This window comes from Lutra lutra, chromosome 1 (genome assembly GCF_902655055.1).
Source record: "Lutra lutra chromosome 1, mLutLut1.2, whole genome shotgun sequence".
In the NCBI taxonomy this organism is placed as follows: Eukaryota; Metazoa; Chordata; class Mammalia; order Carnivora; family Mustelidae; genus Lutra; species Lutra lutra.
Window position 1 is genome coordinate 186432614 of NC_062278.1, and position 16550 is coordinate 186449163.

The following is a 16550-nucleotide window of genomic DNA, read 5'->3' on the forward strand; positions in this document are numbered from 1 at the left end:
TGGCCTACTTTTGTGCAGCTAATGGAACCTGAGAGTTCAGCCCAGGTCATAGCAACACGACCTATGACAAGTGACCTAACCTCTTGACACTTCAGTTTCGTCATCCACCAAATCTAAAGAGTAACACTTCTTCCAACACTTCTTACCTCGTAGGGATATACGTAGCGTGAGAAAAGGTACTGCCTGGGGACTATGTGACATCCAGCGGTTATAGAAGCTAGGAGAATCGTTCACTGATAACGGGAAAGAGAGGCTCCCAAAGACAGCGCTTTGGGAGGGTAGGCACCATCTTGGAACAACTCGAGGGAAAACCACAGCTGACTCCGTGTGGAGACATCTGTGTCAGTCTAGGCCATGCTCTGAACGGGAGTATCAATAGCTCATATTCAGTTAACACCCAGAGATGATATAAAGGAGCCCTATTCAGCCGGGGTTGACATCATTTGGGCGAAATATAAAACTCCATCCACTCAATAGATCCCAAAGTAAGAACGTCCTAGATACGCCCTTCTACCTCTCTCCAGTTCCTCTAGAATCTCTCATCTGATGAGGAGTCTAATAACACACCTTGTTCTCAGGGTGGAAAGCTTGTTTGCTGTGTAGGAGCCTGTCAGGACCAAGGCTCAGGAAGTGTTTTGGAACATCCTCACTTTACCTTACTTATGCTGTATAAATGGAAATCATTAGTGAATGTATTTCATTGTTGACTGTTTCTAGGTTCTGAGCAGTTAAGACTGTCCTTCCCTCAGCAGATTCTTACTTACCACACCCAGTCTTACCCTGTGCCAGGCCCTGTTCTAGGCCCTGGGGAATACAGTGGTGAACAAATCAGTCAAGGTCTCTGTCATGAAATCTACATACTGATGGTGAAAGGGAGAGACTGATATAAACAAAAACAAAACGAACAAACAAAGAAATATTAGCAATGAAGAAAATAAAGCAGCATGACGAGAGAGAGTACCCAGTCTCCACTGTATTTTGAGGACAGGCCTCTTGGAAACAGTGACATTTAATTTAGGATCTGAAAGATGTAAAAGCACCCAATCAAGCAATGACCTGGGGAAATGGCATTCCAGAGGGAACAGCATGTGCAAAATTTCAAAGGAAGAACAAGCTTTTATTTTGAGGAACAAAGGGAGGGCCCATGTGGCTGGTGTGTTAAAGCCAAGGCAGATGGGTTGGAATTAAAATTAGAGAGGGTTACGTGGACACCCTTGGCAAGGGAAGGAGTTAGATTTTCCTGAGGTTCGCATGAGAAGCTGTTTGGCAATTTTAAGAAGGAAAGTGAAGGGATTTCATCTGTATTTTAGAGATACTGCTCACACAGCCACATGGAGATTGGATCCTCAGGGGACTCAAAAGCTTGAAGCCCGGTTAGAGAGCTGGTTTTGCACACATCCCGGCAAGGGATGATGGGAATTAGACTCTGGATGGGCTACCCCACAAAAAAATCCTAAGGAGTCATTTTGATGAGGCAGGCCCTCTCATGCTAGGCTTTCAGAAAAGGTCAAAAGGGAACAAGAGAGAAGAAAGGAAAGGGAAAAAAAAAAAAAAAAAGCAGCCTGCTGCTTCCTTTGCCAAGCTTTCATATTTCCTTGTTCCAAAGAACTACTAAAACAAAACCAAAGAACGCTGAGGTTCTGGTCTTTTTCTGTAGTTGTTATTTCCTGTTGCTTTTTAAGCTGACCCTGGTCATTATGAATGGTCCCACACTGCCCTATGTGGACTTGCCTTTGGGTTTCTTCAAGTCGGCCTCTTCTCTCCTCTCCCAAATCGGGTAGTGGGATTGGGTGTCTGGGGTGGGGTGTTTTCGCACAGACTTGAACCCCGCTGTGGGTTACACGTCAGGATGCTCCATGAAGCCAGAGGTCTGGCCTGTGGCCGATTCTCACTTCCAACTCTGCCCTTCCGCATTTGACCAGTGACCAGATGGACAAGGTCCTTCCACCAGCACCCAGTGCTTAGTGTCTGAGGACCCACTCTGCCAGCAGGGAAGGAAACGCAGGGCAGCCACAGACTGAGGTGGGAGTTTTAATCCGACCTGCACAGTGTTAACCTCTGTGTCCCTGGGGTTAAATGGAGGAGGAGGTGGCAGGAAGGGATTCAGGTTTGGTTGGGGTAAAGCGAAACTTTACAAAGAGATGATTTTTTAAAATGTGTTTTCTGTTCCGTTTGAGGCGTTGCTGCCCCGGGGGACGGGTCACACCTGAGACTGTTCGGACAGTCTCTGTGGGATTTGAGTGGTTCTGTCTGTGTTACATCATTTCACACAGACTGGAGAAAGAGTATGGCCCACTGTCCTGTGTTTGCTTATGAAAAGAAACATGTACTTCCTTTGAGACTTCTTAAATGAAGTGTTGTGGCCTAACTTGGCAAATTAGTTTCTGTCTGGCATTCGGGGACTGAAGAGCTCATAAGAAAGTACAGACTCGGGGCACGTGGGTGGCTCAGTTGTTAAGCATCTGCCTTCAGCTCAGGTCATGATCCCAGAGTCTTGGGATCAAGCCCCACATCGGGCTCCCTGCTCCGCGGGAAGCCTGCTTCTCGATCTCCCACTCCCCCTGCTGTGTTCCCTCTCTCGCTGTGTCTTCTATCAAATAAATAAATAAAATCTTTAAAAAAAAAAAAGAAGAAGAAGAAAGTATGGACTCTTAAATCTTAAGGCAATTTGTTAATCAAAAGAGAGAGAGGAGAGAGAGAGAGAAGACACTTTGTAATGAGGTAGTGAAGAACACAGATTCAGGAGCTAATCTGCCAGCTCCTAGAAGCTGGAATCCCAGCTCTACGTCTTACTAGCTGTGTGACCTTGGGCATGTTACTTGGCCTCTCTGTGCTTTGGTTTCCTCAGTGGAAAGTGAAGATGATAAAGCTGTTTACCTCATGGCATTAAATGAATTGCTACATATTCAATACATTGAACATGCTTTAATAAAATTTGTTGTTTCTGTTATATTTTAAGAGAATTCTGTATTTATAGATATAATCATTGTCATCCATGAATAGTTCCCTTCAAATATAACTCCTGTTGTTGAAATTAGAAGAGAAAGCATGAGTGGGAGTCATGTTTTAAATTAAATTAAAAATGCCTGAGTTTTTTCCCCCTTTTGTTGTTACAGTATTTTTTTTTAATTAAAAAAAATCAGCCTGTTGCAAACAGCAGCATGTGAATAAGATGGTATCTCTTTGCCAAGTGACCTTGTGCAGAGCACTTGTGCTCCAGCCTGGAAGTCAGAACCCTGAGTCTTAATCCCAGGTCTCGCCTTAACTAGCTGAGTGGCAATGCACACGTCCATTCCTTCATTGCCCCATATCCCAAGTAAGCGGTGGTTATTAAATGCCTTCTAAGGATCTTTCTTTTTTTTTTTTTAAGATTTTATTTATTTATGCGACAGACAGAGATCGCAAGTAGGCAGAGAGGCAGGCAGAGAGAGAGGAGGAAGCAGGCTCGCGGCTGAACAGAGAGCCCGATGCGGGGCTCGATCCCAGGAGCCTGGGATCATAACCTGAGCCGAAGGCAGAGGCTTTAACCCACTGAGCCACCCAGGTGCCCCCTAAGTCTCTTTCTATGTACAGGTTCTAAATTCTAACTACCCCTAGTCAGCTGACATGATTTTTCATGCCTGCTTTCAAATGTTTTGTTTTCACTCTTTCTCCCCACCCACCCAATCCATTGAAAATGGGCTGCATGGGAAGGCCCTCCCACAATTTGTCACCATAGGGCGTAGGGAATAGCAGGTGTACAGCTTGGGTTAAGAGCTTGGGTTCGAGTCCAGTTCTGCCATTTATAAATCTTGTTATGTACAATCTCTCTAACCTCATTCACCTGTAATATGGGGAGAGGAGACTGCCTACTTCTTGTGGGTATCATGAGGGTTAGATATGTGAATACATGAAAAGTGCTGAGTGCAGGGCCTGGAATACAGAGAGGACCTGTTAGTGGTATTATCGGTGTTGTCATTAAAATGCCTGACGGGGGGAGGGGCGGGCGGTGCTGCAGGGCATCTGGGTGCCTCAGTCGGTTAAACGTCTGCCTTCAGCCCAGGTCATGATCCCGGGGTCCGGGGATCGAGTCCTGCCTTGGTCTCCCTGCTCAATGGGGACTCTGTTTCTACCTCTGTTCCCCCACCATGCTCGCACGTGCGCACCCTCTCCCTCAAATAAATAAACAAAATCTTTAAAAAATAAAAATAAGATGCCAAACCAGGTGCCAGGCTTACAGAAGCCACGCAGGAGCTCGTGGTCCCCTCGTGGTCCCCTCTTTCTATGTCTGCCCCATCAGCTCTGGAGAATTTTTTTGCTATGTGCTTGTTAACTGACTTGTTAACTCTACCTATCATTTATCTTCTTCAAAATGGGTTAGTAATCTTCCTCCCATTAGGAAGCTGTTTTTTGGTTTTTGGTTTTTGGGTTTTTTTTTAATAGTAGGGTAAATGGACTATAGGAAGGTTTATTAGCTGTTTGTTAAGCTTCAGGCAAATAAGGAGGATAATAACTGTGCTTTGTGGAAGTGGTTTATTTCACTCTCAGGGGTGTCGGATGAAAAGCTACCGGGATATTGCTTATGAGGCTCAGAAAGGTTAAGTACCTTCTCCAAGTTAACCCAGCTAGCAAGAGATAAAATATGATTTTGAGCCCAAGTCTGGCTTAGAATTCGTGCAAGTGCCATCATTTCCCAGACCTTGGTGGTTTCCTGGTGCTTAAATTGAGGAAGGCCCCCCAAAATGAAACCAAATAAAATACGGATACCCCTTTCAGAGGCTTGCTTAGAGGTTGAAATACTAGACATTAATGAAGGTCAAGTGTCATGCACTGGGCCTGGTGCACAGGAGGCCCGCCTTTGACATGGGTTTTGTCTCTTCTCTGGTACTTTGTGAACTTAAATAGGAGTTTGCTTATTCTCATGATGTGACTCCCAGGAACCTGGCAGATAATAAATTTGGGCGAGGCAGACACCACAAACCTCATCTAAAAGAGGGAGCTTCTGTACCCCGCCTTCCCTGGCCCAGTGTTGCCATGGAGGAAATGCAGCCCAGTGTTTCCCAAGCCCTCCGTCTCAATTTTTCTTCAGCGGCATCTTCTGATTTCTGATATCACCAACAAAAATTTATTCATAACAAAATACATCCACCACCTTCCAACCTCTGATTTAAGTAAGGGACAAAGACAGGCCTTTCTATCACTAGCAGTGAGAAAATCAGTACTCTGGCCTCCCAAAGAAGCCATCCTCCCACAGAGGAAGGAGCACAGATGTGCCAACATGGGCTTAAAACTGTAACTTTTTTTTCCCTTCAGTTCACCTCCACTGTGCTTCTCCAGCTTGTCCTGTATGGCCTCTTATCACTTCACATACTGAGATGTTCGTTCAGTTCTCCCCACCAAATGTCGGCCTTTCTCCTGGCTTTTGTACTTGTGAATTGTGCATCTGTGATTATGCTAGATGACTTGACCATAGTAATGGTATCATCTGGGGAGTCCATTCCTTGGTAGCCTTTTGTTCTGATTTATATGTGGACACCTGTGGTATCTGGGATGCTGGGGTGGCTCAGTTGATTAAGCATCTGACTCTTGGTTTCAACTCAGGTCATGAGCTGGCCTGGGATTGAACCCCACATGGGGCTCCATGTTTAGTGGAGAATGTACTTGAGATTCTCTCTCTCCTTCTCTCTCTGTCCCTCCCCACTCTAAAAAAAAAATTTTATATAAAATAAATATAAAAATAAAAATAAAAATATGTCTTATATTTTATATATAAAATATATTTTTATAAAAATATAAAATATAAAAATTTATATATATATATGGTATCTTAGAAAGATGCTTTTAGTTGCAAGCAGCAGAATCCAACTAGAGTTAGTTTCAGAAAGAAAAAAAAAAGTCTTATTAAAAGGACTTATTAAAAGAACACAAGGGTGTGTCATGGAACGAAAGAGGAATAATTCACCCAAAGCAGCAGAAGTGACTACAAGTGACTAGAATGACATTAGGAAAGCTGACAGCAACTCTCTCAAGTTTTCCCCTTCAGGTTGCATGATTCCTCTTGCCTCTTTCCAGCTGCTTGTGTCCTTCATTCTCTCTGCAGATGGCTTTCCTTTTTGTCCACACAGCAGTGGAGAGCTGCCCCATCCTCTCAGCCTCAATTCCGGATTCCCTGGACTGAGGATATGATTGACTCAGCTTGAGTCAGGTGTCTGTTCCCTGGTCCAATCAGCTGAAGCCTGAAGCGGAAGGGGTAGGACCAAGTTGTACAAATATGGCCACCTCTCATGGTGTTTATCCTGAGATGGTCAGACTCACCAGAAAAGCATCTACTATTTAATTCTCAGGGTAGGATGAGGTGTTGACAGAAGGAAAATGGACAAGTCTGAGCAAAGTACAGTGGAAAGGAAAAAAGATGTTTTTTGAAAATCAGAAAATAAATTCCTTTGGATTATGCAACAACAGAGTAACTTGAAATATTTTATGAGTTTTGACATATTCCTTAATGGATTCGTGTTGTGTCAATTGGTCTCCTGAGTATTATTTTATTTTCTCTCACCATAGTACACGTATTTGGGGTTTGTTTGTGTGGGTTTTACAAGAGAAGTACAGTGATTTGAACTGACACATTTATTTCTTTCTTCCTGTAGAATAGAATAGTGGAATAAAATGTGACTTTTTTGTTGTTATTCAGATAGACCTTAATTTAAATCTTGACTTAGCTTTTTTCTTACTCAGCTAACTCTGGATAAATTACTAAATTCTGTACCTCGGTTTCCTTGTCTGTAAAGTGGGGATGTTGTCATATAGATTTTCTGTGGCACTTTAATGAAATAATGTACATAAAGTGCCCAGCTTAGTACCTGAAACAAACAAATATTTGTTCCCTTTCTCCTCGCCACCAAAAGTGTGTACTTTGCTGAGTTAACATAATCAGGGGCCATGGAACAAAGTAAAAGCTTGCCCACTCACTTCTCCACACCACTTCAGTGGTTTCTATGGACCATGTCTCCATAATACCGTGATCTAAACAACCAAGCTAGTTTTCAGACTTTTAGAGCAGAGTTTAGTCAAAAATGTAAATGCAATACTTAGTATTTTTCATATAGAAAAACCATCGCTTACCCCACTCTGAGCCTCAATTTCCCCATCTGTTAAATTGGAGAAGGTCACAGCAATCCGCAGGGTGACTGCAGCTCAGAGATGATATGTATAAAACACCTGGAACAATGGGAAGTCTATAGCTGGTGCTTCGTAATGGAGTGATTTTCTCTTTAAATTGGGTTTATATGTAATCTGAGTTTCCGGGTCTTATAGTTTGGTACAACAGCTGAGAGAGAAAATGCTGCCCATCCTTTTTCAAAGTGATGCAGAATTTCCTCATCCATGGGCAAAGTTGGGTAGACATTGTTCACCATGACATTGCTTAGAATAGCAAAGGACTGAAGGACATCTGAGTGTGTCTCAGCAGGAGACTCATTAAATTATTACATGTCCACTTGTTACTATAGAACCTTTAAAAAGAGTAGAGTTGGTCTCTATGTGTTGACACTGGAAAGATCACCAAAAAAGAGCCTAGTTCCACTTGAGTTGAAAAAATATATATATATATAAATATGTGCAATATTATGTATAATAATATATAATCTAATAATAATACAAATATATAAGAACATATATCATGTATGTGTGTTTCTGTATACATATAGAATCACAGTACACACAGAGTCATATATAAAATTTATGGATAGTTATATACACACAAACACACACACAAATATTAACAATACTTGCTTCATTTACAAAACAATATGTCCAATATAATAACATTGCAAAGCAAACCATTTAACATGAAATTTTTGAAAATACATACATGTATATATTTGAACATACATGTTAAAACAGTCTGCGCTGATTCTCCTCAAACTGAGTGGTGATTTCTGCAGATAAAATTATTTAGAACATGAGTTAATTAAGGGGGCTCTTTGTATTCTGTGCATTGTTTAAATATTTTACAGGGGGAGGGAGCTACCTGGCTCTGTCCATAGAGCATGTGACTCTTAATCTCAGAGTCATGAGTTCAAGCCCCACGTTGGGCGTGGATCTCACTTAAAAAATAAAATGAAATCAAATAAAAAATAAGTAAATAAAGAAGTATCTTATAGAGACTATTTCCCAGAGTTGCAGTTATAGTGGTAAAAACGTAAATATAATTGGAAATTTATACTGACATATGCTGTTCTTAACTATGGGTCTTAACTGTTCTAAATTACAGTAGTGACATGCTATAAAGAGGACAGAAATTGGGGCACCTAGGTGACTCCATGTGTTAAACCCTCTGCTTTCGGCTCAGGTCATGATCTCAGGGTCCTGGGGTCAAGCTCTGCGTCCAGGCTCTCTGTTCAGCAGGGAGCCTGCTTCCCCCCCCCCACCCCACATGCCTCTCTGCCTACTTGTGATCTCTCTCTGCCAGATAAATAAATAAAATCTTAAAAAAAAAAAAAAAGGACAAAATTTCAAAGATGGAAACTTTCCATTTTAACTCTAATGTCATAGATTTTCCTTTATAATTGTGCATTTATTATATTTATTAAAATATATCAATGAATATAGGCAATTTCATTTGAAAAATCCAATATTGATTCAATGAAAAATATAGTCGTTTCCTCTGGGAAGGAAACCAGCTTTTCATAGTATAATCTTGTGTGCACTGTTATGGGCATAAATTTTTCAACATAGTGATTTGTCTTTACTTTTCATTTTTTTCTTCTTTTAAATATAAGAAGAAATTAATTCATCTATTGATGAATTCAAGAGCTAACGCCAAACAGTAAGTCCTATTTAGGATCAAGGCTGTTGAGTAACTCAACTGAAGCCATTTTTAGGTGGAGGACATCACATGTAAACTAAATTATGAATCAAGTTCAAGGGTCTGCTTGCCAGCACCAGCCCTGATGCCGCCCTTGCTGTCTTGTCTCCACAGATGACAGAAGGCAGGCACTGCCAGGTGCACCTCCTGGATGACCGGAGACTGGAGCTGCTGGTTCAGGTAGGTGTTGCTCACAGAGAGACAGCCTGTACTGGTTCTCTCTGTGAGCCTCGTGGCCCGTCGTCAGGCTAACTCGCTTATTTCTGCCAATGACTAGGGATCATTTGAGGGGCAAAGGAAGAGCTTCAAAGTCAGACAACTTGGTCAACATGTAAGAGTAGTTATGGTCTGGTGACAGGAATTTGAGACCCTTGGGTTCCAACCTCAGCTCTGACACTCAGTAGCTGTGTGACCCCCAGGAAGTGACAACTTCTCTGAACCTCTTGTTGGTAAGCTGGACGCCATCATGTTTCCCTGAAAAGATTATTGTGTGCTGCAAATCTGCATGCTGCCACCTTCTTGCTACATGACTTTATCCAAGCTAAATACCCAGTATCATCATCTGTGAACAGAGATAGAGAAGGCTTAGTTTTCCTCATAGTATTATGGCTAAAATCAAGGTAGACGTTATATGTGAATGAAATCCTTTTGTAAAATACGTGGAGTATATGAGTGGTGGTATTTTAATTGTTGATCCTTCTCTCTTTATTTACCCCACACTGTGGACCAAGGGCCTTAAAAAATTGTGAAAACCCCCTCTGAGAGTCAAAACTGTAGCTACAGCTAAAACTCTCTCCTTTGACCAAACCTAAACTCTTCAGAAGCTCCTTTCTCACCCACAATGCTTAGGCTTCAGTTAGAATGAAAACAGTAGTCAATACTGTTTCACCAGAATAGACCTCTTAATCTAGATTTCTGTCTATTTCTTTCTTCTTCTTCTTCTTCTTTTTTTTTTTTTTTAATTATGACCATCTTTCTTCCCCAACAGCAAATATCCAACTCTCAAAACACCATAATGAGCCCTGAGTTGTTTGGCTCTAAGTTCAAAAAAAAGCCCATGCATGTGCCGTCCTGCGTATCCCCCTTTTCTTCTGAGTTCCTCCAAATCAGGTCTCCACCCTCACTCTGGATGTTTCCTCTGATTCCAAACCATGCTCCTTGACACCATGTCCAGTGCTTCTCAAAAGCTTATAGATTACATCCTTCTTCTAAATAAGTGCTTAGTAAAGACTGGTGATGATCATCAGTACAATGAGTAAAATCACTCCCGCTCTAGAGAGAAATGAAAGGCTCAGGCTTTGGAATCAGAAGGAACTGGGTTCAATTCCCTGCCCTCATTGACCGGAACATCAAGTCAGGTGTTTGTTTCTCTTGACTTTGGTCCCCTCATTTCTAAAATGGCAATAAGAACCCCCTATCTCATAGGCTCCTTGTAAGGATGAAATGAGACAATAGATAGAAGGAGTTCAGTGCAGTAAATGGGAACCAGGAGTAGCGTAGTAGTTTTATCTGTGACCGCACAACCCTGGGTCTTCAGCGTCTTCAGCTGGCCCTCACGAAGCAAAGTTATTCCTACAGTCCAGACGGTGAGGTGTTTGATATTCTTTGACTTGGTCACTAACATCACACTATATATAAAAGAGTATTTTTCCAAAGTATCATCAAGTTAATAAACATACTATTCCCTAGAGGACAAAGTAAGGTACTGGACTGAATTGCAAAATACATGAAAACAATGATCTCATTGAGGTTCCTGTTACAATTTCTTCCCCTTCCCAATCTCTCGGAAAATGTGTAGTTGATTAACATAAATAGCAAAAGGGGGGGGTTGTGATTAAAAACAAACCAGCAGGGGCACCCAGGAGGCTCAGTCAGTTAAGCGTCTGCCTTTAGCTCAGGTCATGAACTCAGGGTCCTGGGATCGAGTTCCCCATCGGGCTCCCTGCTCAGTAGGGAAGCCTGCTTCTTCCTCTGCCTGCCACTCCCCCTGCTTGTGCTCACTCTCTCTCTCTCTCTCTGTCAAATAAATAAATAAAATCTTTAAAAAATTTTTTAAAACAAGCAAAAAAACTTCTCCAAACTATTGGGGGCAGAGAAGGGTTGTAGCTTCTGATCATCCTTTTATTTTAACAGCCCAAACTTTTATCAAGAGAATTGTTGGACCTCGTGGCTTCACATTTCAACCTGAAAGAAAAGGAGTACTTTGGAATAACATTTACAGATGACACGTGAGTGTTTTAATCATTTTCATTTGTTTACCTTTCACGGGCATGACCTGCTCCCTGTCATTCACAATCAGCAGAAAAGGGCAGAAATGCTCCAAGAATTAGAATATGTCCTGCTTAGTTAAAGATTGAGACTTCTCTCCTAGGACTATTGCAAAGGGAGAAGAAAGGGAATACTGATCATTTTTAAGCACCAAAATATTATCTTAATGTTTCAGAAATTTGTTATAATGAGTTGCTATTCTTGGGAATCTATCTGCACAGTTTTTATACTGTAGTTATGTATGTGTGGTCATTATTCACTCATATACTGCAACGAGAATTAATGTTTTGGGTGTTGATGGCAAGAAAGTTTAAAGGCAAATGTATGGCTCACCTGAAAAATGTGTTTCTACTTTTAACTAAAAATGACCTTTTTTGATCCCGGGGTCCTGGGATAGAGCCCCGCATCGGGCTCTCTGCTCAGCAGGGAGCCTGCTTCCCTTCCTCTCTCTGCCTGCCTCTCTGCCTACTTGTGATCTCTGTCTGTCAAATAAATAAATAAAAATCTTTAAAAAAATAATAAAAAATTTTTTAAAAACATTTTTTAAATGACCTTTTTCACTTCCCCCTACGTCATTTTATGTTACCTCTTTACAATCTTTTTCTTCTTCTACTTATATTTTTTATGCTAACTTGGACAAAGCATATATTTATCAATGATATAAATGCTTTCTGAAATGAAGCATGTGTATAATAATAGACTCATAAGAAGTTAAATCTCCATGTAAAAAAATGTTTTGGTCTTACCAGTTCTTTTCTGTGTGTGTGTGTGTGTGTGTGTGTGTGTATGTGTGTGTTCTGACAGTCCCATTTGCCTAAGTTATTTGCAACCTGATAGATTATCAGAGGAATTCTTCCTCTTTGTGGGGATAATATCCAAAGAGTTCTTCAAATATTAAAATTCAAGCAAATGCATTCCAGACATACAAAATATATTGGCCAACTACCCAGCATTCTTTCTGGAACTCTCCCAGTGTAAATTTTTTTTTTTTCAGTTCTTTAATTTAACCAGGCAGAAAATAATTTCAAGATGGGGTTAATTTTTTTTTAACACCTTGCTTCTGATTATTTTCAGCCTGGGTGGGCCACAAGCCTAGCCACACACACACATACACACACACACACACACACACACACGCACCCATGGGCTGGGGAAAACCACTTGTCAGGAGACAGAAAAACCTGAAAACTCTGATCCCAGACCCAGGATGCTTCCTGAATCAGAAGTACACTGGACAAAAAAAATACACTTAGACATTGCCCGCCTCACTCTGATTCACAAAATTATCAGTTTACCCAACAGCTATTTGAGACCCTTTATGATCAGTCCTCTGCTGGAGGAAATAGGAAGTGCAGACATCCATTGACCACATACTCTTAGCTGGAAAGACAAGGCTAGTTCATGTAAATGTTCATGTCAATTAGTGATTACACACACACACACACACACACACACACACACACACAGGTTGAAAGTGATTGTACATGCAATAATTACAAACAATATATGAAGCCTAAAACACATAATGGCTAAGCTATCTGGTTGAAACACTGTGGTTTAGAGAGGTCACATAGAATAGAAGCGAAAAGCATGAATAGTAATTTATTCATTCAGCAAATATTTCTTGAGTGCCCATGAAATGCCAGGCATTGTTCTAGGTCCTAGAGATTTAGCTGTGCATGACAGAGACAAAGTTCTTGTTTTCACCGAGCTTATATTGCAATGGTATGGTCTAGCAGAACAAGTAAACAAATAGATAAATGAGAAATTACTTGAAATGATAAGTGCATAGAAGAAAATGATGGTGGCCATGATGAAGAAAAGTTGGGGGGGTATTAGGATGGACGAGGAGGGCTTCTAGGAGGAGACATTTAATAAGAAGCAAGATCCAGTTCTGCGTACGTAGAGGGAGGCATTCCAGACAAAAGCCAGGGCAAAAGCTTTGAGGTGAGACAGAGCTTGACTTTTGTTTTTTGGTTTTTTTAAATTTTGTATTTTTGAGAAAGAAAAAACAATCCAGTATGACTGGAACATCGAGAGTAAGAAAGAAAGTGGTGCTGGTGAAGGGCTGAGAGGGAGGCAGGGAGTGGCTATTATAGAATTGTGGTAGCTATGAGATTTTAGGACAGTTACTTAACATCTCCGCTACTCCAGTGTTCTCTTTGATACATTGGGCATAATAATGGTACCTTCATATAATAAGGACTACATAAGACACATGTAATAGGATGCTGGGATTATGTACTGTTAAGTCCGGTAGGGCATGCCCAGTTCATAGGTTAGGCACACACTGAAAGGTAGCTGTCATGCTATTGTTGGTACAGTGGTAAGTTCAGTGTCCAGAAGGGGCCTAATGGATGACTAGAGTGGAATTCTCCCAAGAGAATAACTACAAATGGACAGGGCAGGGCAGGTAGACTTTGGGTGGAGGGGAGAAAAATGGGCGATGACATTCTAGGAAAGACTCATTTTGTGGCTCAGTGTGTGAGCATGGAGAGGACTATGGTGCATTTGCCCAGTGGTGAGGAGCCTGGCCTGATGGTGGCACAAGAGGTAAGAGGAACACGATCATAGGTGAGCCCTGTGTGTCACATAGATGGGAGAGGCACCCCCCCACCCCACTGTAGGATGTTTGCACAGGAATTACATGATTTATAACTGGTGTTGCAAGTTCCCCCAATGGATGGCTTCTGGGAAAACTCCAGTTCAGGTGAGCATAACCAAGCTGCATAAATCAGTCATTCAGCTGTAAGGTCTTCTCTTCAGAAAGGAAAGGTATAATATGAATGACTTCCTTTAATGCCTTGAGCCACGTTCCCCCCTCTTCTACTCTGGGATATCTTTCTAAATCCCCTACTGGGAGAAGAATGTCTCACTCAGGGGTCTCCTCCAGCATTCTTGTTTGGCGACAGTGGTTGATGGTTGTAGTCTTTCCAAGAAGCCTGGCTCCATACTGTCCTCCGTGTACTCCCCTGCAAGTGACAGCACAGTCTATTTTTGAATTACGACCAGTTTAGAAGGTGTCTTCTGGCTATAGCTATGTTTATTTTCAGAAGAAGCAGGAGCTGGGAACTGGGAGCGGGGAGGGGGATTTGGCCATTTCCACCTTTCTGGGGAACAGGTCTGGAAAATTGCTCTAAGGGTGTCTCCTTGGAATGTCTTGGTCACAAGCCCTAGCTCTTTTTTTTGTCTGGTAAATATTTTTGGAAAGTATTTTCTTTCAGCACTCCCTTTCCCCCGCCCCCATAAAACCACTGAGTGGGATCCCTCCCAGGATGCTGTCTGAATTGAATTTCCAACTTAGATGCCACATCAGCCATCTGCCTTTGGTGAACTTCTCTCAACAGAGTAAGATAAAGCTGAGGGGGACCTTTTGTCAATGAAACTTGCTACTGTCTATGCCTCCACGCACAGGCCAAGAAGAGAAATGGAAAAACTGAATTACACCATTTCTTACATAAGAAAAGTGGTGATGGTGACCAACAAAAATAAATCCACGGTCCTGTTGGAGGGTGGGGTGGAGTTCCTTGAGATTCCACTTGCAAGTACCTCCTGGTGATCTGTATGCAGAGGCAGCCTTTCACCTCTAGAGGGCAGTCTTGTCCTCCTGAACCAACAGCCCTGAGGTTCACCAAAATGGTTCCCATCCCCTACAACCCGCTTCATTTTTCTTTAATTCTCTTGTTTTGAAAGACTTTGCTGAATAAGCTTTGCTTATGAAGAAATAACAGTTTCACAAAATAATTGTGACTTTTGATCACCATCCCATTTGCTGGGTGTGAGCTGATGGTGGGCTTTTGGACTGATACCATTCCAGACCTAAAAAAAAAAAAAAAAAAAGCTTGCTTTAGGGTTGAGCTGAGCAGCTTGATAGAGGAGACCGTACAGTCAACTGTGTTCTTGAGACATCGATTAGCTCTAGTATATTTGCTGATGGAAAAACTTGGGAAAAGCAGGTTAGAAGCAAAAGTGCTTTTTGATTTCATTTTAGTCTTAAAGACTATAAAACAACACATTAATCTTATGTATATCTCAATGGTAGAGTTATGGGTGATTTTCAGTGTTTTGTTCTTCTAATTTGATCTTGTTGGTGAGATTATGGATGCGGGGTTTTTTTAAATTTTTTTTTATTATTATTATTTTAGTAATCTCTACAGCCAATGTGGGGCTCGAGTTCACAACCTCAGTATCAAGAGTCACCTGTTCTTACAACTGAGCCACCAGGCATTCCTGGATGGATTTTTAAAACCTAATTCCTAACTTACCCTTTTTTAAAAAAATTATTTTTATGGTACATATACATGAATGTCTTTTTATAAAAAAAAACATTTAATATCATGATTGAAGCCAGTCCCTTTGGATTGCCTCCCCACTCCAAAGGTCGCAGTTTGCTCTATACCTCTCCAGAACTATAAGAATTTCATCCATATATAATAGTGTTTTCAGTGTGTGTCTTTGGTTAATATAATTGATTTATGTCATATATGTTATTATACAACTTCTTTCCTTCATTCTTGAACATCATCCCATACAAGTTCATGTAAATATATATTGTACTCTTATAATAATGCCATATCTTTCCTATATAAAAGCAAAAACCACGAGTCCAAGTTAGTCTCATTTTCCCTAAGGAACTGTTAAGACCTGATACTATACACTATTTTATGTACTTTAAGACACGTATTTGAACATGTCTGAGATTGTTGTATGTCTTTAAATCAGCGATTCTAATCTGGATGAAATACAGTAGAAGAGTCCCTTACCTTCTAGCCCCCTATCTTTATATATATATTTTTTTAAACAAGCAGTGTTTCTTAGAGCATCCCCTCATATCGCTTATATCATCTTATTTATCTTTATAATATTTCTCCTAGGAAAGCTAGGGATAATTATTGGAAGCCTCATTTTATAACTGCAGAAACAAAGACACACGTTTTCCAGTGTTGAGAATAATAAGTGACAGAGATCAGCCAAATGTTATAAAAGCTGATTCAATATTCCAGTCGCCTAATATACCAAAGTCCTATAGTGTAAGTCCTGAGCTCAAATCCTGGCTCTGCCACTTTTTTTGCAAGCTGATTGTAAAATACAGCCTTAACACATAAAAACTTCCAGCTCTGTGGGGACAGAGTAACTGTTATTATTATGAGTAACTGTTATTCATGATTATTATTACTATTACACTTATATTGTTTATGTTCACTTTTCCTATCTACTTATAATAAATACAGCTTAGAGTTTTCTGAGTTTTTTTAATTATTTATTCAAAGACCAAAAAAGGTTGGAAAATATCTTGTGGCCCATTATAGGTTTTATTATAATTTGACACCCCACCACCATTTGCATGTTTATAAGCTTTCTATAAGCAAGCAAAATGGAGTCTGTGCCTTCTGGGAATATACAGTCCAAAACGGACCAGCTGGTTGGACCGCCTTGG

General features: G+C 40.9%; 1 protein-coding gene across 7 annotated transcripts in view; it reads left to right on the top strand.

Moving 5' to 3' along the window:
- Nucleotides 1-16550, top strand: part of FRMD4B (FERM domain containing 4B) — a 332329-nt gene that overhangs the window by 202830 nt on the left and 112949 nt on the right. For 6 of the 7 annotated variants that reach the window (XM_047747015.1, XM_047747034.1, XM_047746993.1 and 3 more), the window contains 2 exons: nt 8960-9025; nt 10979-11073. In XM_047747015.1, coding sequence (XP_047602971.1) covers nt 8960-9025; nt 10979-11073 — 161 coding nt within the window. Of the gene's footprint in view, nt 1-1922; nt 2023-8959; nt 9026-10978; nt 11074-16550 lie in introns of those variants that run through there. The other variant, XM_047747024.1, reaches the window with a different exon arrangement.